A 24,091-nucleotide genomic window follows, 5' to 3' on the forward strand; every position below is an offset into this window, starting at 1 on the left:
GCAGATAGGATGTAGCAAAAAAGTATGGCAAAAATATCTTAACAATATGACGAATGGGAATAAAGTCAGTGTGACAACGACAACGTTAGAATTACGTGGATGGAATTATTTAGAGAAAACAGTTAGGCTTTCTGCAGTTTTGGTGTGCAAAGAAACATGTACAAACTGATAATCAGAGCAGTACAGTGAACATGAACAAATACAAAATATACAATCAAATAACTAAATTGGAAACAACATTTTTAAATCAATGCCAAAAGATGTGAAAGCTAAACATTCACACATGCAGAAAGTATAAAGATATGCTGCAAAACATATAGCCTCTCCATATACGATTTCACAGAAGGAGATAACATGCAGACTGTGACGTGGAGGCGAAGTGACTCCAGTGGTGTAAATACCCGGAAGTGTGCTGTATATACAGTGTAGCACAGAGCGCACGTCCTATCTGTTGTCAGTGTCATTATTAGTAATCCAAACCAAGGGAGGAAATTGTTTAAAATGAGCCGAGAATATCACCGCCGTGGCAAAAAACCCTTTGATTTCCATTTCGCTCATGTTCCTCGTCAGGCCTGTGAAGGCTACTTCACATGCAATTCCTCTCCCCCCACACCCCCCAGCCCTCTCATCCCCTCTCCACCCCATTTACGCCAACAATGCCCCGCTCCCCGCACCGCCCCCCTCTCTCAACAGGCTTCCGCGGAATTTATTCAAATATTTTGACATTTCGCCTCCCCTCACTTCCCGAGCAGAAATGATTTGTGACAGCTGGAGATGGGCTCGGTCGGAGGAGCTTCCTCCGACAACCCTGCCTTCTCCACCCCCCCTTGTCCTAAAGGCTGATTTTCATTTTTTTACTCTTTCGCCTAACCCCCCCCCCCCCCCCCCCTTCTCTCCTTTATTCACCTCCTGTCAACCTACGGAGGCCTTGAAAGCTCCTCTGCTCATTTTTTTCTTCTTCTTCTTCTTTCTCGCGTCACAATGTGAGAGACAAACTGGGTGATATTTCTCTATTTGTTGACATTTTGTGTTTGCTGCCTTTTATATTTGTTGTGTGTTGCTCATGCGGTGCCCGCCTACTGTCCGACACCATGTATTGGCAGCGTTGAGGAGGGTAATCCTCACAGGAAACGACTTTCATCCCAATCCTGCGAGGCTGCACCGCACCACCATGATGGTTCATAGTGGACGAGAACGTTAACTAGACGATGGCTGCCATACTGTATGATCATCCCAAGGAGGAGGCTCACACACACACAGTGCAGCAAAGGAAGTCTGAACTACCAGCAGTTTTCAAGGTGCCTTGTTTTGCCACATGCATTTCAATAAGCGATGAACTGATAGAGCATCAACATGAAGAAGCGGTGCATCAGGCAATGCCGCGCGTGACAGCGGCGCGCGGACTACACAGCGCTGACAACAAAGACTCTATCTGAATAATGCTGCTCATTAGTTGGGGGACAGGGCCTTTTTCTGTTGGCGCCTGTCCCCGATCACTTTGCACCGCTGCGATAGACAAACACACACACACACACACACACACACACACACACACACCAAGGTTGTCATCCATCACTGCACTTGGAGAAAGGTGCGGGCTGCACCTCCGCGATGACGATGAGACGTTTCCTCCGGTGGAGCATCACGGCATCCTGAGAGCATCAAGTGAAGCCGTCTCTCTCACGCTGTACACAGTGCAATCTGGGAAAAAAAGAGTTATTGGAAGACTTGAGCAGCTGGATATCAACTATGATATGCACTCATCAACAATAATGAAGCGCCTGGCTAACCAGACGCAAAAAAACAAAACAAAGGAATATCAGTATATAAGTTGGCGTCCAATCAGGATTCAGAAACAGGAAGTACGCTCTCAATTTCCCTGTCAGGCTTTCTTTATCCGGTTAAAGAATTTTGGGAGCAGCGTATTTTCTTTCTTTCTTGAGACGAGATGATTCCTGTTTGTTAAATAGGAAGCTACCACCAGTAGTCATAAAGATTGGGAAACAGCTGGCCTGGCTCGTTCCAAAGGTCACCAAATCCTCTCATCAGCACCTCTGCAGCTCACTAAAAACATGTTTCATCTCTTTTGTTTAAGAGGGGAAATAAGCATTGTGTAAAAATGACAATTTCATGCAGATTCCTGGAAGATAGATTCCGCGCTCGGCCAAGAAATAACTCCCCAAAAAACCACGTGCCTTTTTATGAACAGGCTACAACGTGTTGCTTAGCAAATGTGTCACCTTAGGACAGAACTAGACTACCTGCGCTAAGCTAACCATATGCTGGTGTTATCTTCACATGCACTCAAATAAGCACATTTCCCCAAAATGTTGAAGTTTTCCTTAAAGTTTTAAAGGTTGCACCATTGGGAATGTAAAGGTTTCTGTGTAATCACTATAAGCAACAACACTCAGTATCAGGAGAATCCATCAGCAAGAACGTGCACAAGCACATCTCTAAAGGAACGGAATTAGTCCGGCGCTAATCCTTTATGCAAATGAATAATCCTGACGACTACATAATCTGATTTAAAAAAGAATACAGGGAACACTGTGACTGTTTGAAACAGTCCTGAGGAAAATCCAACAGTAGCTCTATAAAAGGAGAGAATCAGTCATCTGCCAAGGACAGCCGCAGCTAATAAGTGTGTAACATGATAGAAAAGAAAATTAGTTCATAGCTGTCATCTTCCTGATGAAGAGGCAATCAAAATCAAAGTGAATCATTCCGCGAGGAGGATTGTGTTTTGGAATTCAAACGGGCAATGCTTCAATATGACAAATCAGCCGGTGTGGTGCATGTTGATTGATTCCATCCATGAAAACCTAATAGATTTAGTCCTCTGTGAATTTGGCTCTCATTAACCTCGCAGCATTTTCATATGAGAATGTATTGGAGCCATTTTATCCACCACTCAAAGGCAATTCACTGGGTGATAAATCCTTTGGCTTATCTGGCTGCAGGTGACAGCACAGCAAAGCATTGAGGCTGACTGGGGCACAAACACAAACACACACACACACACACACACACACACACACACACATTTTGACATAAACACATACACACACAACCTGCAGACACGCGCACACGTTTCCTTGATGGGGTCGCCATGGTGACCCGCCAGCGAAAAAAAAAAAACCTTGTGATCCGACCGGAACCGAAGACATGCTCCTCGACCCGAGCGACCAGCCGCAACAGAAAAAAAAATCTTCCTCTCAGCTCCCCGAATAGAGAAGAGGAAGAAGAAGAGGAGGGAAGGAGAAGAAAGAAAGAAGAAGGAAAAAACACACAGAATTCAATTACACAGTTGAAACCCACTCCTTGCCCTCCGGGAGTGATATCAGCACCATTTAAAAGTCTGATTACTCACAAAACCAATAACATTTTGACTCCTTGGTAATGGACCAGTAGATTAGAAAATTTAGATTACATTTAACTGCCTGTAGATTCTCATTAAAACGCCACCAACTAGTTAGAAACAATAGGTAATTAAGAGTGTAATGAAGCGCAGTAGCGTTAGCGCACGGCGGCTGTATGCTACTCTTGTGGGACCCAGCCTTACTTTGCGCTTATCCTGCAGCAAAGCCACACCAGTGTCTCATTTGGGCAATATGACATATTTAATTAGATTAATGAATTTCGGTGGCGTCTCCGCGGGGTTGGCTGTGCTCCTTGCGGTGACAGTGTAACAACAGATTATATATTAGGGGAGGCCTGCGAGCTGCAGGCAGGCCGGTGCAGGTTGGTCCCTCGACGGAGGCGCGACGTGTGACAGTTTGGGTGGAACCTGTCTCTCAGGTTCACTCCTGCTAAATTGTCAAATGCAAATAAACTTAAGCAAATGTGTGCTGCACGAGTAAACACACAAACTTGTATCCAAAACTCCAGATTTGATTTAGCAAAGCGGGCTCTATTGAATTAACGAATGATTGATTGTAACAGAGGGAGAGCACAAACAAGAGGCAAGAAAGCCCCGGGTGATGAATGGGTTAGTGCCCGTGTTTGGCTTAAAGCTCTTCTCTGTGGCTCGGGCCGGCCACAAGTAAACGCTGCTGCACAAAAGTAAAGACTAAAGGAAGAGGAACGGGGCGTGGGTCTCTGAGGCAGACACAAACTAGTTGCAACAGTTCTTTTTTAAATGTTGGGGATTAACTCTGAAATGCAGATTGCACAAACAGAATACTACTAAATGAATAATGTGAAGATTTACCCATTCAACATGAAGCATATTGTGTTTTATAATGAAGCAGAACAACTGAAACGATTTGCCGGAATCATGAAGATTAGGATTTTTATTTTTCAGCGTAACATGAATATTGGTCCCTTGGACTGTATCCTCCACTCCTCCACCCTGACTGCATTCCACAGCAACATTTGAATGTCACGTGGCGGCCTCGTAGTAGAAAGTCTTAGCAGTGATTCCCTCTCAGTCCTCACTTGCAAAAAGCTCATTTCACAAAATTCGAGTTTTTTTAAATGTGTTATTAGACCTTTATTTAACCAGCTAAAATCAATTGAGAACCAATTCTCATTTTCAATGATGACCTGGCCAAGAGGCAGTAGCACAGTCCAGACAAGAAGACACAAACAGCACAGATACAATACAGTATGACAAACACATGAGAAAATGGCTAAAAACAATATAGGTACATTAATAAACACTATGTGACCAGGTTCTCGTCTCAGGTTTACGTAAATGTTTTCCATTTGTTTGACTGTGAGATTTGAAGTTGAGTTTACAGAATTCTCTTTGGCTGTAAGTTACGTTTTAGCTTTAGCGTTAGCTTGAGGTCACGTTTAGCTTCAATCTTAGACTCAATAGAAGTTACACTTTAGGTTTACAGTTGTGTAGCTTCTTGCACTAAGTATTCACCTCTCTAATTGACATGGAATTTAAATTAGAACTTTTAGTAGTTTTAGCTTTAACGTCACAGTAGGACTATTTCTCTTGTTTAGCTTGATTTAGAATGGGAACATAACTTGATTTCGCTACAATACACACACAAACACACACACACACACACACATACGGTCAAACATTTATGCAAAGCTTTGCATTTTACAGAAAGGAAAAACATAAATGCATGTATGAGCAGCCTCCCCACGTTGAGCAACATTTCAGATCTTAAAGTTGACATTTAACCACCCTTAAATGAACTGCTTCATGGTGCTGTTTTAAGCTGAAGTCAGACTGTATGAATATTTCGAGGCTGTTAATACTGAGCGCTGTACACCTCTGTGTAGGGCCAGTGCTCGACGTTGCCTTGGAAAACATGATGTTTAGGCCAGTCTTCTTTTGTAGTATCACACTGCCCTCTATAGGGTTGGATCCTCACTGCGCTGGACAGATCCTCAACTCAGACATGTGGATGTTAGTGATGTACCCTCCACAGCTGTTTTCAAAGCACTCTACTGATCTAGATTTCAACACGGACAGAAGCGCCAAGGAAGCTTTTTTAGCAACATCTTCCTCAGTTGAGCTGCTTTCAGTGTAAACTGTAAAGGCCTTGCTTTTTAAATATTGCACTGATTTCAGTGACAGACGCAGATGTTGCACTGTCTGCGTGTATATACACAGACTGCATGTGAATCACAAGGGGAATATGTCTCGAAAAACACACACCTCCAACCTGGCAGAGTGTTTGTGCTTGTAAACACTTGAATAATTGAGCCAGATTCAAACACACCGTCTCTCCAAAAGGAGTCATGGAGGAAGAGGAGGGAGGGGGAGGAGGAGGAGGAAGAAGAGAGAGTAGGAGAGCAGATGGCCCAGTGCAGATAGACTCAGAGACTGGGAGCGAGGAGTGTTCTCTGAAGGACGAGGTCTTGTATTGTTGTGGCTGCGAGGGGCCGCTCTGTCACACGGCGTACCAGGGGTCCCCAAAGGGCCTGGGTCTTATGGTGTCAGTGCCCCCCCCCCACACACACACAGTCCTCATCCCCAGCCCTGGCCTATTGTCATTTTCTGTTTTTTAATTTCTCAAACGCAATCAAGTGTGACACAAACTGTTTACCTAGCGTGTCTGCCACAACCAGGAAGGAGAAAAGGCGAGAGAGAGAAAAAACAGACACACAAGCCAGGATCTCGGCACAAAATAATCCTCCATAATACCAGAGAGTTTAAAGAGGCTTTGCCAATACCTCTCCGAAGACCCCCCCCCCTCCCTTTGCTCTTATGAAAAAAGGAGGGGGGGGGGATAAATAGAAAAAAAGAGGGGGGGAGACATCAGAAGAAAGCTGTTAAATTCGCCCCTCAGTCTCGTTTGGGATTGCTAATTATTGTTTTTTTACAGTACAACAATTGGGGTATTAGGGCATAAGCGGCTGGAGATAACATCCAGAAGAAGGCGGGGGGGTGGAAAGGGGAGAAAAGGGAAGAGGAGCGTGGGGGGAAAAGATAATGGGTCGACAGAAGGGGAGCTATGATAGGGTCTGTTCCATGGCGGTGTCTCGGCTCTCTCTGCAACAACACATATCAGGAGACTCACTCTCTCCAAGGATCTTGAAAAATGAAGGAAACTTGACAAGGAAAAGTTTTGAATGTTGAACAGTTTATGGATCGCCAAAAAAACCAGAGAGAGTGAAGGACAATGGTGGTCACATCCACGATAGGAGACTTCTCTTCGCAATGTATAAACACACAACTTTGAGACCCCACATGTACAAATACAAAAGAGATAAGTGATTAAAAATGTTAACGCTGCTATGATCTTTTTTTGTTTTTATTACCAATGTATCACTTTCTTTCTTAACAATGGATCACATGACTATTTGTATGTGACAGAGGTCACTCATGGTGAGAGAATCACCACAGAGAATCACTTCTACAGAGCTTTATAGCACTATTAAACAAATTATACCTTTTAAAAGTAACCCTGTTATTCAACTTTCTTTATGTTTTAGCCTCCTATAAGTTACGACTTGTCAGCTCTGGCTCGTATTGATTGCCAAAGCAAACCCAACGGGGCAGGTGTCAGAGGAATTGTTGTCTAAGGAATCCGGCAGCAGATTGTTTTTATCAAATGACAACTGGGTAGGGGAAATGAATGGCCAATGCAGTAATACACTCTGGATGTTAGCCATATGTCTAAGGATTTCACTGTCTGAATTAGATAAAATGGGATGGATCTGGGCTTTGTTTTGTAAATGTAAAAATGGCAGGTTTTGTGGCATTCTTAAGATGTGAATCAAAAGTAAGAGAGAGATCAAACACTCTTCTTGACTGTATGACTCTGACCTATTATGCAGCCATCAGAATTTATCGAAAGAAGCAACAGTGAGAAGTTGTAACACACTTCTGACAAGCAGTGGTTGTTACAAGTAAATGTGTGCGTCGTCGGCATAGCAATAAAATGTGTGCTTTCGTTTTTTTTAAAGATGTGGCCAAGTGGCAGCATGTGCACAAAAGAACAACAGTGGTTGAAGTACTGATCCCTGTGGAACTCCGTGTTTGACCTTAGAACAGTCAGTTTTATAAGCGTGCTATGCATCATCAGCTCAGGAGCCACATAAGCATTGGTTTGGTCGGTTGGGAAGTTATTGATGACACATGTCATCTCACATAATTCATTTGGTTTCGGTGAAGCAAAAAAACTCACAGAAAGAACTAACATATTATGAGTACTAAAAGGCAGGTGATGGCTTGTGTCCCATGGGGGAGAATAGAGCATCATGGGAAACACACACACACATATATTGGCTTTATCCTGTGAATGAGCAGGCCAGCCAAAGTCATCTGGAAGCTTCCACATGCCAATGAATAAATAAAGCTCTAATTAGTAAAGAAAACAGCGCCACCTGTTGGTGTCCAACCCTTGTGAACTCGGACCATTATAGTGTGCTGTGGGAAACACCTCAGCCTCCAAAGGCTGCACTTTAAGGGGTTGGCATGGCACATGTGCACAATGTGGGTGTGTATGTGTGTAAGAGAGGTTGTTTTTTCATGTGGGCCACCCATGTAACCATGTGTGTTTTATGGCTTTCATTTGTAAAGAGGCTTACCGAGCATATGTGTTGGTATTGTGAGAGTGTGTGTGTGTGTGTGAGAGAGATTGTGCGCTCCTCCGTGTACGTGTGTATGTTACGAGGTCCAACTGCGTGTCCTGGGGCCCACCTGGCAGCACCGTGCAGATTCTCGGGCCTGAGCAGCTGTGATGGGGGGCTGGTGAGGGTAGGTATGAGAAGGGTACGGGGGTCTTCCATGGCCCCTGTCCCACCAGACCCAGACAGTAGGAGGCAGATGGAAAGGCCACAGCCACTGCCAGAGGGCCAGAGGGGCCACAGGGGCAACAGGGCCGAGGGAGAGGGCCAGCCAAGACCAACTGAGCTCCCTCACACACACACAAAGGGAGAAGAACACACACATAAACAGAGAAACAAATAAAAAATATTAAAACACAAAAAAAATCATTTAATTCATATTGCTTGTAGATACACATTTTCATTACTAAACGTTACATGATACACACAGGACGATTACCACGTTTGTTTGCGAGCAATGACAATAGAAGAGAAAAACTACGTTGTGGTGTTGTTTCAGCTGTGTGTGTGTGTGTGTGTGTGTGTGTGTGTGTGTGTGTGTGTGTGTGTGGTGGATTGCGTGTGTTATGTCGTATTTACATCTTTTTATTATATTACTTCATTGTTATTGTTTTATTGGGCTGGTCATCATTAATATCGGCTGTGATAACTTTGTGTTATTCTTAAATATTAAAGTATTTGCCGAGATCTGGGAAGATAGCAACATTGCCAAAAATAAGAGACACGAGTCTTTAGACACGGTCGCCTCAATCAAGTGTTAAAGAAAATGAAAGCTAATTAAAAAAAAGTTAAATGGCCCAAACAGCTTGTTGTAAACAACCACAGTTTGACAGATTTCCTTGTTCACCGTTGACCTGCTGTGCTTGCTGTAGTTGTGTGTTGATTATTAGAGACATTTTAATGCACTCACTTCCACATTAAGTCGTTTCCAAGTTGATTGCAACCTGTCTGATCGAGTCTGTGATCTCTTACCAATCATCATTTGCGATGACTACCATGTTACCCTAAATGATTGGAAACCATGGCCAAAACCTACAAAAAATGAGGTCCAAGCTGTGACGACTCCCAACGTTTTTCCACAATGCCTTCTGAAAACCGTCCTGAGAATCGCTGGTAACATCAGAGCGCGACACACAACAAGCTGTAAGTTGTCTGTCAAAGGAGATTAAACTTCTGTGCCTCTGTGTGTGAACTCTACTTTCTGCAACGCTTTCACAAAACTACTGCAAGGTGCTGGAACCAAATCTTGATGTTCCTCGCTGATGTTAAGCTATATTTTTAAGGATGGCTTTGGGACTTAAGGACCGGCAATTGGTTATTAGAATGAATCCTAATAACCTTTTTTTTTGAGCCTCTGCCTCTTTTCTCTAGCGTCACCAGGAGTTCGACATGAAATATCTCAACAACACCTGGAGGGCTTGCCGTGGAATTTGGAACGGCCATTCATGTCCCCCGACCGGATGAATGAAGAATCACTTTGGTGGCCATCTCCTTGACATTTCATCCAGCGCCATCGTCGGATCAAAATTGCAGGTGGGGAAGATGTCGCTGTCAACATGTTAGCAATTAGCTCCAAAAATAACCCACTGAACAATAGCGTGTGTTCCATTAAAAAGTCTGGACAGAATAGAAAACACGACATTGGTATTCAAGACGGCACTGTAGCCTACACGCTCTTACGTATGACACACAGATGCTCATAAACACAGATCAACCTCTCTCCTAACCTTATGATTTTTTAAGCACGCCAAAGAAGAAAGATGTTTCTTGATAACAATGCCCACAAAACAACACCATACGGAGGGAACAGACAGTCCCAGTGATTTGAAGAGAATATGCTAAGAGTGTGTAGGATTGACACGGAGCTTATTGTGAACATGTGCTATAGGTGGTGGTGGTGGTGGGAGGTAGCCACCGGCTCCAGCAGTCCAGAGAGCCACAGATGCTCGGCTGTTTGTGTTGTTGACTCTCTGTAATTTGTTTGCTCTAATTTGTTTTGCCGTGCCAGGGGAGTTCCGATTTTAATTTTGCTCTGTGTGTGTTTACCCCTCTTTGTGGATCGCTGATCTGTTAAGCATAGAGAGAGGGAGAGAGGGAGGGAGAGACCGTCAGTGTGGAGGGTGGGTTGTTCAGAGAGCCAAATTAAAAAAAAAATAAAATAAAAAAAAGGAGCAGTGCAGATTGTTTTAAGCTCTGGCAGCCCCTTCAGGCCCATAGGCCTCGCTCGCAGCCTGCACCTGCTCCGTCCCCCGGGAGCCTGGTTCCTGATCCGTGGCCCTCGCTTCTCCTCCCCGGGCCCCCCGGCCCAGCCGCAGCCTCCTACTCTCCTTTAATTCCTCCCTCCATTTTTCTTGTCGGCTTTTTCAACTTCTCCCCTTTTCCTTCCCTTCTGCTCCTCTTAAACTCAAACTCTCCTCCCCTCCAAAAACTCCTGATGCTCCTTTCCTCTTCCCCCCCCCCCCCCCCCCCCCCCGGTGACTCCGATCTACCCCTTCACTCATCAGTGCTGGCCTCTTCACCCCTTCTCTCCTCTCCACCACCTGCTCCCCACTCCTCATCCCTCCTTCTCAACTTCCTCCAATCCCTCTATTAATTTTGTTTCCTTCTTTTTCTCGTAACATTTCCTCTTCCAGCTCCTGCTCCTCCTGGCCTCGCCTCCAGCAGCTGGCAGTCTTAATCAGCCCCCCTCCGCACCTGAATGATTGCGACTTGTTAGTCTGATTGAAAACACACAACCACACACGAAAAAAAGAAAATATACAGTCAGAGAAATGACAACACAACACAATCTGTGGGCTATTATTATTACTAAACAGCAGAGCAGAGCTCAATAAAGCGGCGTCATGACATCAACACCCCCTTTTATTAACCCCGGACTCATAATAAAGATGCAAATTAAACTCACAACAGGCCCGTTTAAAATTGTCACAGCTATTCTTTATTGAAATCCACCAGTCGCTCCAGTTTATGACTGCACACCCGTAGGTCATTTGATCAGTCAGTCTGCTCTACATACAGTATATACACTTTGTCACACATACAATATTAACATTACCCTGGCAATAACGCGATGATAACAAGACATTTAGTTTTAATATGGCTTGATTAAAGCAGTCCAACTGTATATGAGGCCCGGACTGGATGAGGCGACTGAAAAGCGCACAATCCGGGCGAGGGGGCGGGTCTTTGGGATATGGAGCCGCAGGACAACGTGGCGGCAGAAGGTTGTCTCTAGAGTCCAAGAGTCTGGATCCAACTGTGGTCACTAAGTCACTCATCTATTCAGGCGTCTCGTCTGAAGGGTCACCTCACCCAAACTGCTCTAAGACACATCTTTACATCTTGGTATGGAGCCATGCAAAGAGAGTCTTATTTTGAAAGTTGGCATTGCAAACTTGTCGTCAAACATTTAAACAATCTCGCAGACACGGAGCCGCATTAGCATTCACTCGGAGTGAGTAAGTCCAATATTCACTCTGCTTTTTGCTCTCCAGGCAAACCCTGAGGGAAATATCTGCCTCGTACGCTGCTAAATGCTCCATTCTGGTCACCAACTAGTCACTAACTTTGTCTGCTGCCGCTTGGTGCAGAGCAGGGAGCGAACAGTGCTTTCTCTTTCGATGCACATGCTTACCGAACGCTGAGGGCCGTTAAACCACAACAGCAACAATTTAGAGAATCTGCAGAGAGATAATTGTCTGCGAGTGGTCAGACTCAGTGACCCCTTTCACATGACACAATTGATCCCTTGTTAATATAAAACTACCGACTGTAGCAGCTTAAAGTTAAAGTCCACAGGTGTCCACGGGCCTGATATGAATCAGGGAAAAAGCATTAAGGATTTGACTCCATAGATGGACACATCTTGGACAAATCAATACTATGAACACAACAAGCAAATATCCATTCACCTTCATTGTATTTATCTCAAAACCTGGAGAAATAAAACTCCCTGGATGGCTCAATAAACATTTAAGTATAGAGAGCTTGTTTTTGTTAGTTGGGTGAACTGACCCTTAAACTTAAATCACATCTACTCTATCTTTTACCATTATTTATATTGCCATTACGAAGCGAACAATTCCCCATACATTTTGGTCCATTTTATTTACCAAAGGTTTCTAAAGTAGCGATGTTCAATTCCGTCGATTTTGGTATTCAGACTGTCTCAAAGACTTCATCTACTGCTTCATTGGTGGCATTCACACCCAGTAGAGTCCACAGCCACGCAGCACAATCATGATCAGCGTTCCCGTACTTCTCGATACAAACACATCCACGGGCCCCATTCATTTGGCCTATACTGGTTATACCTCCACAGCAGATTGAAATTTAAAAAAAAGGTGAAAATAAATTTCCACAAGTGCAAAATAACATCTCTCTTTGAGAGCAGTAAGAAGAAAAAAAAAAATATTAACAAAAAATATATATATATTAAGTGGCACTGATAATAAATTCTAAGCACAACAAAAACGGTTGTGAACCACGATATTAAAAAGGTCGGGACCGTAGGTGTTTAATAGACTGCAGGTCCTCGGGGTGGAATGACCTTGATGTTGCAGAATAAAGAAGGCATCAGGCTGACTGCTGACTCCACCTAGTGGTCAAATATACAAAGTGCACCAAAACCCAAAAGGATGTTAAAATCAAATCATCGTTAAGCACCAACTATGAAAAAGTGCAAGCAAATAATAAGCAACAAGTGAGAAATAAGGACAATAACTGGTGTTTGAGACAAGCACACATCTGCCCCTCTGACTTCTATTCCACAGGACTACTAGTGCAGCCACGGACATGGTCTTAATGGAGACGTACGGCACGTTTTGATACAGATTCTCTCCCCACACACACGCACGCGCGCGCACACACACACACACACACACACACACACACACACACACACACACACACACACAGTGGCATGAAGGAAACGACACGAGGATCAATCTAGACTAGAGAATGAACTGGCACCCGGTGTCATCTGCGTCTCCTCTCCGGCAGCCGAGACGCAGCAGATGTTCCTTTCAGCCACGTGATCAATCTCCACCTGTTCCGACGCGCGTGTGTGTGTGCGTGTGCGTGTGTGTGTGTGTGTGCGTGTGTGCGTCAAGACACACGTGGCGGAGTGGTGATTAGTCGCGTCGTTTCACAGCAAGTGAAGTGCCACCTGTGCACCGCTCCTTCCTTTCCTTCGAGATGTATCCTTCCACCTTTCACACCGGCTTCTGCATCTTAGGACGAGACGAATAAGGCAAAGAGAAACTGCCACGGGGGGAGGGCAGTTGTGATGTCACAGGAAGGGGAAGGGGGGGGGCAGACCACACAGTAGTCTATGATGAGCTTCAGTTTCTATGTTCTGCATATTAATACCCAGTCGGTCCATCGGGAAGGTATATTGTTGTGGGTGCTGCAGGTGGAGGAGCTGGAATAGTTTCTTCAGCTGTGAGTGCTGCTCTCTGGCAACCGGTCCAGACTGTCCCCCCCCCCCCCCCCGCCCACTGGTCTCGATCTGTCAGCCCATCACGACCGTTCTCCGGGTCAAACCTCCGGGTCGGGAACCAGCTCCTCCTTGAGCTGAATGTCATTGTCGGATCCCGTGCCCACGTCCGAGTCAAAGAGCGAGTGGTCCGACTCCGGGGAGTGTGCGCGTGTGCGCGTGTGTCCGGCCGAGTGGCTGCTGGCGTCATCGCTGTCGTCCAGAGTGTCGGTCCGCGAGAAGAGGCCAAAGTCCAGCAGGCCCGTCGGGGAGACGCTGCTGTCACTCTCTCCGTCAAAATAAAGATCCTCCAGCTCCACAAACCACTCGGGCCAGAACCTCCTGCGCATGCGCTCGCAGAACATGGCCAGGTTGATCAGCTCTCCTGCGAAGACATCACAGCAGGTGTCACATGCACGAGCCTTTTTTGCAGGCACGGTTAGCACGAGCAGGAGGTGCAATCAAAGCGTGTGTCAACAGCACACGTTTTGATTGCATTGCTGCATTGCAGTAAAATATGACTGCCATCTAGTGGCTGGAACAGGCAAATACATCGATGACAAACCAGCAAGGAAAAGTGTAAATAACAAAAATTATTAACTGCAATACAGGCTGACAACAAAGCTCAAACTACAGCATTAGGATCCGCAGTGACTATGCAATGATTTTAATTGGTTCATTTGGTGCATTATTAGAATATTAGTACTTCACAGACGCACTGACCTTTGATGAGTTGCTCTGGTCGTGTCCCAGGCAGAGTCCACATCGCCTGGGCGAGATGCCCAAACACTGTAGCATCTAATGTCGATATTTTAGAGCCCATAAAGTACTTCTTGTCTCCTGCAGGACAAATAATGCACAGCAATTTTAAGTTCTGATGCAGACATAAAATAACGAAACAGTATGGAAATAAACAAGCTAATGGCAGTTAATTTGCGATAAAAACCCTTAACTCGACTGTTTATTACCTTTAGTCAATCATTTTAACTGCTTATCCATTACTTTTAGTTGGCAGTGAATGAAAATTCTTTGGTTGATGCAATTTGGTGTTCGTTTTAGGTCTGTTTTTCTGTCTTCAGAGTTCAGACACTTTTGGTGCTTGAGTCTGGAAAACTTTTAACTGAGAAGCTGAGTGCGCCTGCGGATGCTTTAACTCTCGGTATATCCGCTTTCCGTTTCACAAACAGATCGATGCAAATCACTTTTCATTCAACTCTTTGTTTCCATCTGACGACTGATATTGTATCCCTTGTTGCTGACATCCAGAACGTTGCCATCAAGTACAAACACAAAGGCAATACAGCTTTGACATATACGGATGAATCGTTGGGTTTTTTTGTCAACAAGGAATTAAAATATATTTACACGCTGCTTAACTTGAGAACAGATATTTCTTGATATCATTAAACATGCCTTTTCATCCAAGGATTTATCACTGAGCATATGTATCCTGAAATAATGTGACAGGCTCTATTAGTCAGTATTAATAATGCTTCATTAGGCAACGCTAGCCTGCTAGAGCTATCAAACTATTTTCTGGTCATTATCGCTGATTAGTGCTGTAGCAAATGAGCTTAATACAAATGTTATTACATCAAGATGAGCATACTTCCTGTGCCTGACTAACTTATCTTTAAGTTGACGCTGGTATTTACGTTTGATTTCCTGTATTTACGTTAAATTATCCAGGTCCTAGAAACAGAAAAGGACTCTGGCTAGAGATGTATACTATAATATATCATTCTTTTTAAACCCGAATTAAAAGAAATGTGGTGACTCTCAAATCAGATTATATAGAAGACTTTGGGTAATCCCTGCTCATACATTTGATGAGGTATGGGCATTTTGATGGCAACGATTTGGAGGCATTAATAATGCTTATCCATACACACACACACACACACACACAGCCCTTGTCCTACCCAACAGTGTGGCCAGCGTCCTCATGTCCTTCTCCATCAGGGCGTAGACCTCCTCCTTAGAGAAGCGCCCGATGCCATGGCCGTACATCTCCCTGCGCACCATGCTGCCGTTCAGGTGGCTCAGCAGCCACTTCAGAGTGTCACTCAGGGGGCCGCTCATCGCCAGGAGCTTCTGAGTTTCCTCCAGGTTGTCCACCCACTGACAGTAGGCTATCGTCCTGAAAGAGCACGCACAGTAGAACATGATGGTGTTGAAGTCACGTCGTTTTTTTTTAAACTAATTGTGTCAAAGTACGCAGGGTTCTGCCATTTTCTGATGAGCTAGACTCCTTTGAGCTCAATCTGAATTTTAGCATCATAAAGCAACTCTTAAAAGCAGCACACAAGTCCTCAAAAACAAAAGGAAGCAACTGAGCTCGTCAACAATACGACATTTTGATCGGAGGTTCAGCTCCTGTGTCCTGCTGCCCTCAAAGCGTTCTCTCACTTGTCCTCATCAATAAAAGTGCACCGCCACTTCAATCCAGCTGCCCATTTATAAGCTACGCTGCTCTCAACCCGCTGCCGAGACACAGCATCATATATTCCAAACTGTCAGGCGGCTGTTGTGTGAACATGAGAAAAAGCTTGGAGTCTGCCGCTGCTTCTCCTCCAGTAAATCAGAGGAGAAAAGGTGACTGTGTGCACGCATCCCAGAAATTCCATTACAGATGTTGTTGTTGTTTTCAAACAACACTTTTTGCTGCATGGCACGGCTTCTTCGTCGAGCCATTGCGATTCCCTCTTGCTCGTGTTAACATGGTTTAATGGCTACATGAGCCTGACGTTAAGTAGAGATTTGTCCCTTAGCCTCTCTAACTCTGCTTCTACTTATCTACAGCTCCCCTTTAGTGACTGCAGATTTAATAAAGTAAACAAATAAAAGACAGTTTTTTTCTATCTCATTCATACACAAATTGTATTAAAAGAGTAACTGTCTCTGATATTTGGTACAGATATTTGGTACAGTCCACATGGACTCTGCTCTCTGTTGATATTTCTTTTCCAGCCAAGCTGCTTAGACACTAACAAGATTAAGAGTATATATCCTTATACACTTGCACTTTCTTATTATTGGAAATACGCAATGAGCTTCTCTCACAAGCTCGTATGAATGCCTGGAAGCCTGGTGTCATAATTCTGGTGGTCGTGGTTAACCCCTGAGCCGGGATACGACTGTAAAAAGAGCCCGCAGTCTTCTGGATCACTCTCGATGACTAGTCTCATGCATGGAAATTGAATTAAAGCATCTGCCCTGCATTACATCTGGGAGTTACTTCCTGTCACAGTATCTGCTGTCCCAAGAGCATAAACAGTCCTTTGTTTCAAGATTTGGAAAAAAACCCTGCTTAGCAGATTAAAATATCAAAACAAGATGCGGCTTCAGTTTGAGGGGTTGAGACAGGGGATGCAAACAAAGTCACTTTTCAATTCCAGTCAGTAGGATTTTCCCACTCGTGGTTGTAATTTAAGAGAAGATAATGAGTAATGAGTAATTGGTTCCTACTCCACACTCTGTAAAACTCATAAAATCATCAGCAGAGGATGGGGCCTTGGCTTTTTTGGAGTTAAAATACTATTTAAGTTAAACAAATTACTATTATAAGAATAAAGTTTGTTTGCTATGGGGGCAGTGGAACAAACTGTAAAAACAAAATCTCACTTAATATCACGTGTTAGCTAATCTGATACACTTCCAGCGGAAACATAGCAACATTAGCATTCATATGGAGTTCATACCAAGTCCGATATTTACTGCCCATTTAGCTCTGTTTTGGTTTCTATCAACCCATTAATAAAAGGGAATGTCTTTTTTTTTTATAGCAGCTAAATTCTCCACCATGTTCACCAGATAGTCGCTAATGTTGTCTGTGTGCCGTTTGGTGCTGGGCAGGAAACATTTAGTAGATTTATTAAATAAGTGCTGCCTGCTGCTGTTAGACACACACTTGATGAGAGGGCGTAATTTATGGGTCGTAAAAAAACAATACGGGGAGCTTAAAGAGGCTGAAATGTGAAAAGGTCGCTACAATTGACCCCTTGCCATTACCCAAAGTCCTTTGATCCATTGTTAACAACAACAATATTGATTAGCGCAGCTTTAAGAGAAAGGCTAGCTGTCCTTTTTCTCTCAAATAAACTAATAATCCAAAGTAAAGCTTTGATAGTAATGGCAGACAAAGCATAAGGCACAGGTACCACAGTTTCCTGTTGTCTTGTTTTTATACCAGCAGCTCCGTAGCCCTTCAATGAGCAACGCAGCCGCCACACATCCTTCCCTGACATAAATAATTCAATCAATAGGTCTATATGTGGGTCTAAACATGGCACGTGGAGGAGCAGAGAGAAGGCAGCAGGTGAGAGACGCAGGAAGGGGGCGATGTCGGCTACATGCATGACCTCTATCGCTTTGGAGAAACATCATGGAATTCCCTTTTTACAGCACACGAAAAAGGTTGCAATCTCCTATATTTCACCAAATTACAACCATTTCCGTACACATTGAACAGTGTTACACATGCCACATCCTCATGCACACTCTCTTTACAGATGGAAACGCTGCAATGGTCTGAAGGTTCAGTTCAAAATGTGTCCTGTGTGTGTATGTGTGTGTGTGTGTGTGTGTGTGGTGGTGGTGATGGTGGTGGTGGGGGGTAGTGTAAGATGGATAGCGCTTTTAGGTAATGGAAAACACTCAGAGCCTCTGTGGAGGGTGTGGAGGGTGTGGGAGGTGAGGTAAACGATTTCCTAGCAGCAGCATGTTTGTCACCCAGAGGTACTGGAGTGACTCACCACAGGATGACAACACAAGGCCGATGGTGAGGATGGAGTTGGTCTAGCCTGTAAGGCTGCATAAATAACGCATCAAATATTATTATTATTCCTATAAAAATCGATGTTTTCAAGTAGATCTGTGTGGGCGGCTCCTGGTAGTGTTTAACATTGAGTTTAGGTGGTAAAATGTGTATTTAAAAAAGAATGTATAAAAACAAATGTACTATACTCCAGTCAGAAAATGCATAATTGTATCGGGTTACAGAGAAGTTACCGTATTCTGCCTTTAGAATGAGCTTTGTTGATTTATAACTGGATTTCTCCCTTTGATTCACTGGAGGCTGAAACAAGCTTTCAGTGAGTATAATGAGGTTTTTTAAAAGGGTTTCCAAAGAAACTGTTGTGACTTGTCCAACACGACACACACTTTACGTATGCGCATCCCTACCAGTACAGGTGTTCCTCGACCATTTTGGTTACAGCTCGGGACACGGCTCTCTCCTGCGGGGTGAGGTTGTTGTTGAGGTTGACACCCAGCTTCTCCTCCAGGAAGTCCACGATGAACTCTGATCCCGACGCCTGCTCGTGGTTGTACTCGATCCACGGCATCTTACCCTGCGGCGACAGCTTTCCATCAAAGTAGTTCTGCAGAGAGAAACAGCCTCATATGAGAATATGTAGAATGCGACAAACACGTCCTGGACAAAAAAAGAGCGTGTTATTGTGGACTGCCGAGCACGTTTTTTAAGGCAACGTTTTCCCGTTGCTGACTTTTTTTGGTCCACTGTAAGATGCATTGTGGGAATTGTCTGATCTATTGTTTCTGTAGCTTGTCCCATACTAGAACCTTAAAGCACAGTTTTTTTTAAACAATTTTCTGTCAAATCAGCTAACTTTGTTGAAGTGCATTACACAATTTAGCTTTTCTTTCCGAATAATAAATTACTGGACCTTATCTGTTTACGGAAGGTTTGACAGAAAGTCTGATTGGCAGGTGATCTCCCGGAAGTGTCGTGTAGAAACACCAAAGCAAAGAGCAAAACAGTGTGTGCCTCCAAGTGTAATAAACTCGGAGGCATTCTGCGGAGCGTCACCTGGTAGGGCAGGTCCACCATGCGGAGGTACGTCTCTATTTTGAGGCAGAACGGCGAGAGGCTGGGCACGCCATTCTTTGGCCTGGAGAACTGATGCAGGATGATGGCATCTTTAGAGTCCAGCTCCTGCTCCTTCCTACACAGATGAAGAACACAAAATGTTTAGTAAGCCAACAGTGTTGTTCGGACTAATCTACTTGAGCTTACGCTCCCAGAACTGTTTGAAATTACCATTGTATAAAATAACTGAATATGATTAGTTCTTTTGTCGTTTACCATATGCTAGTACATTTAAATTTCAAACCAAACTTTTATTTATCTGCTGTCCCCAATAAAGAAATAAAAAAAAGACCTTCATGTGACAATAATATTTGCATTTGAGTCATTTCTGATTGACAAGAAGCAGGAAGAAAAGCACTTCGCTCCAAGGCTTTGCGTTTGATGCTGCGATGGATCTTCCCACCCGGTCTTTAGAAATAAACAGCAGCAAACGGCTGAGTCTTCACGGAGGAACATGAGCTTTGTCATCATTATCCCTGTCGGCTGTGTGTAGACACCAGCAGGAACAACAGTAAGAGCATTGATACAAACTTTACAGACAGTAACTTTATCCTGGCTGAGAGCCATCGGTGTTCTAGGTCAGCTGGTGCTGTGAGATAAATACCAAACAGGCGAGCAGGGACTTACCGTCCAGTGTCAGGCTCTAACAGACCTTCCTGGGAGGAAAGGGTCACACCTGTAGTTCATTATAGCACCGGGACAGAGCTGCAGGTCCCCGTGTCCATGACCTCTCAACCACCCACCGACACGCATTTCTATTTTCAGAGATGGCGGAGTCCAAGCTTCTTATATGTGGAAACACTGTTGATACTAATCTCCTGTATCACTCATAACCACCGAGCTGGGTGGCATTAAAAGCTTCAATTCAAATTGACATGATGATCGATGGAGTCATCACACTGCTCCAGTTTGAAACAAACATTTCCCATCCCTCGTGCCTGCTGTCTGAACACAACTACACACTCCTGATGTTCTTTTGTCTGGCTGTGTTCTCTGGACTGCTGTAGATCAGTTGTCCCATTCTGACAATATGCATGTACGTTAGGAGATGTCAGTGTATTGCTGTAATATTATCACCAGGCCATAACCCTGTTCGATTCAGATCTTTTAGGACATTGTCTCATTTGTTATCTTTTATTTAAGATCTTACTTTAACAGAAACATAAATGTGACGTAACACACACGTCACCATGGATGCTCATAGCGCAGAATTCAAGCTAGCTAGATAATACATTTATTATCATTGGTCAGCTGTTATATTTTTGTGTTAGATGATGGTGTACAGCATGGACATAGATTTTAGGGGGGAGTGGGGCGTCTTCCCTGATATTTATTCTACCCTCTGTGATATTAATGGGTTGATCATAGAAACGCCTCTCTATCACACAACAACATGTAAACGCACCTCTTTGGGCTGCATGATACGGTAACATCTGATTATGATGAAAAGGAGAGTAAATCCATCCAAACACAGGCTGACTGCCCCTTTTAACCCTACTCTTGTGTTATACTCTTATGAAATATACATGCCTTTATTTGGGAATAACTTTTTGGCAAATATATATTCATAAATAACCCATATGGCAATGGTTTCAATACGTTTACATATACTTTATGGTCATTGTGGTAGCTGTAGCTTTTGAATTGCATCACATTATGGGAAGATTAGTTGGGAAGTGCATTAGTTGTAGCTAGGTGTACCTAATAAACTGGGAACTGGCTACAGTGTGCCTGAACGTGTCGCTGTCCATTGTCCTGTGGTGCTGAAACGGGTCTAAGTCTTGAACGTCGCTGTCCGCCGTCACCTGGTGCTGAAACCGGTTGTTTTTTTGTGCCTCATCTGTCGTTCACGTCCAACCCTTCTTGTGTTGTGTGTTTCCACCAACTTCAATGTTGCTGCTCGAAGAGCCCGTCAACCATCTCTCCGACCATTGGAGGTGGTCTCCCGTGGACGGGGAGAACACAAACCAGAGCCAACAACACACACATCACATGGCACGAAAAGACGACGCCGGCGGGCTGCGGGTCCTAAGTGGCCCGCACGGCGTTTTCTGTACGAAATACAAAGGTTATTAGATTATGACGGGGGACGAGAGTGAAAGAAGGCACTACAAGGCCACTGGCACGGGCCAGACAGACAGACGCCCCCCCCCCCCCCCCCCCCCCCACACCACCACCATTGTCAGGCACGCACTCCCTGCACAAACAATAGCTCCCCGAGATAATCACTTATTCATTGCAGGGACCGATCACATCTCATCCATCCGCCATCACTGCGCGGTGACGAGCTAGGTGTGTTGTCCTTGTTGTCCTGGTGCTGCACGGTTCTCTGGACGGCAGAGGAGCGCTTCATATAGAACACGCTGCAGGTGCCGACGCACTCGTTTATTATGTATTTTTGAAATTGTGTTTGCATCTCTCTCCATCTAGCGTCGTGTCCTTGGAAGGATGAAAACAAGAGGGCTGAAACCTCAGCAACCACCGCGAGATCTGGACAGAGAGGACTCCCGTCTCCATTCATGCTTTTTATCACGCCCCATGAACCAATGACATCGACACACCACCGTCTGCAGGTGGCATTAACGGACACGCGCAGCATCTCTGAGGATAAAATGAAAAGAAGTGGTGATGATGGTGATTGTGATGAAGAGGCATGATGCGCGTCCTTACCTGATGGCTAGCAGTTCGTGCAGTAGGTAGGCTGCAGCAGCCAGCAGGGCCCCCCCGGTGATGTACATGGTCTTCTTCCACCAGGAGTCCGAGCCCAGAGCCGACATAATGCCCCCGTAGTCCTGTAAGGGGACGGCGATGATATAGCCATACAGAGAGTGCTGCTGCTCGGAGCCGCACAGTCCGAGGGGCAGGCTGTGATTCCGCCCGAGTTCAACCACACACGGCCGGGAAGAGGCAAAGCCAGCAGCCCAGTACATCGTCCCTCCTCCCCGCCCCCCCCTCCCGGTTACAGCCACCCCGTTTCCTCCCTGCTGTGGTCCCCGTTAGGCTTCATCTAAACGCCCGGAGGATGGTCTACGGCATGGCGGTGGCGTGCGGCTAATATTGCTCCAGAAAAACCAGAAGGCGTAAACATCTCGACTCGCCCTCCCCAGATGCTCTGCGCCCAGTCCGCTTTCCTTTGCAGGGCTTGGAAAGTATCGTAAAGCTCATTCGAAGTACGACAGCGTTACTTCCGGTTTCAAATTTCAAAACAAGATGTTACTGTTGAGGCTGTGTTGCAATGTTATTTGATCACTTGTACATCACTATCATAATTATCAAAATAATAATCACAATCATCTTAATGGAATTTTACATGTTCAATTAGATTTTCTCAAAAAACATGAACACGTATTTAAACATTAACTTTAAAAGTGATTTAAATCTTTTCTAGAGTAATCAAGACTGCTACCAAAAAATATTTTATTTTATCAATTAAATTGAAGAATATTTTCCAGATTCGTTTTGTCCATGAATGTCAGATGTCAGCAGTCCAAAACCCAAAGATAGTCATTTTAGTGTCTTATAAGAATATCCTATTTGAGAAGCAGGTATCCGAAAAGCAATTATTTTAATATAAAATAGCAGCTAATAATTTTCCCTTTGGAGAACTAAGTGACTTATCTGTAAGTGTAACACGGTTCAAACATATTATTTGGGCTAAGAAATGCAGTCTTAGCAGACTGAAACTACCCGCTTCACTGGTGGATTATTTGTACCTTTTCCAAAGCAGCCTACAGATTATTGGCCATACATATGTGTTTCACATCATCTTGTTACTCTGCTCCATCTTTCTGTATCTGTCCGTCTTCGCACAGCCGTCTTCGGTCTCAACAAACATGGTATACTTTTTTGGCATAAAAGCTCATTCTTGACCATAGAAAATCAAACTTTGACAGAAATTAAAGGAGATCTGATTAATGTTCAACAAAGAGCCACTACAAGGAGTTACGAATGTGTTTGTAAGATTACATGGATCACGAGCAGCAGCCAATTAATCGAGGTAAACATAACACTCTTATTTCCACGGTGAACTCGAGCAACATCCGGTGTTCATTTGGGTTACTGTGACAACTTGACACATGTCCAGACGAGCCCCCTGCATCCCAGTGAAACCAGTGGCTCACCATGAAGAACACTTTGACAACAATAACTGACACGATATTTATGTAAGAAATGTAACCGTCTGTGGCTGCAGCCTTCTTAAACGTCCAGTGAGGGGCGTCTTCCCTGGTACGATGTACTGCTGTAGGAGTTTATTTATTTCGGACTTCACACAGGCTATAAATAGAGGCAGTATTTTTAATCTGATTGCAGTGTATATTCACGCATATACACTGTATATGCTTGAATAAAAAGAGAATTCATTTACAAACGTGTGAAAGAAGATTTATACATGTAAATATGTATAAAACTGTATACATTTTTTTAAAGTCTACTCACTCTGGAACAACCTCGGAAGTGGAAGAAGATATTCATCTTGAGGCATAACTCCACAGGCTGTTCTTTGAATCGGCTTGTCGACATGCCGAGAGGTGGATGCGGACGTAGTCTCAAAAGATGTCAAAGCCACGTCTCCTTCCGGTCAACCGGGGACAAATCTGTCCAGGTCGAATAAGAGCAGGTGTTTCAACGGAACGGGGTGAACTGTGCATTTTAATCCGAAGCACGGAGATGAGCTCTAAAAG

General features: G+C 44.3%; 1 protein-coding gene across 1 annotated transcript; it reads right to left on the reverse strand.

Annotated features, from left to right (window-relative positions):
• Positions 1–13,581: 13,581 nt before the first annotated feature.
• faxcb (failed axon connections homolog, metaxin like GST domain containing b) lies at positions 13,582–22,339 on the reverse strand. The gene is made up of 6 exons (XM_034529063.1): positions 22,080–22,339; positions 19,350–19,485; positions 18,704–18,900; positions 15,442–15,659; positions 14,243–14,359; positions 13,582–13,904 (listed from the first exon to the last, which is right to left on the reverse strand). The coding sequence occupies exons 1-6, from the start codon at positions 22,337–22,339 to the stop codon at positions 13,582–13,584; spliced, it is 1,251 nt and encodes a 416-aa protein (XP_034384954.1).
• Between the last annotated feature and the right edge of the window lie 1,752 nt (positions 22,340–24,091).

This window comes from Cyclopterus lumpus, chromosome 25 (assembly GCF_009769545.1).
Source record: "Cyclopterus lumpus isolate fCycLum1 chromosome 25, fCycLum1.pri, whole genome shotgun sequence".
NCBI lineage: Eukaryota > Metazoa > Chordata > Actinopteri > Perciformes > Cyclopteridae > Cyclopterus > Cyclopterus lumpus.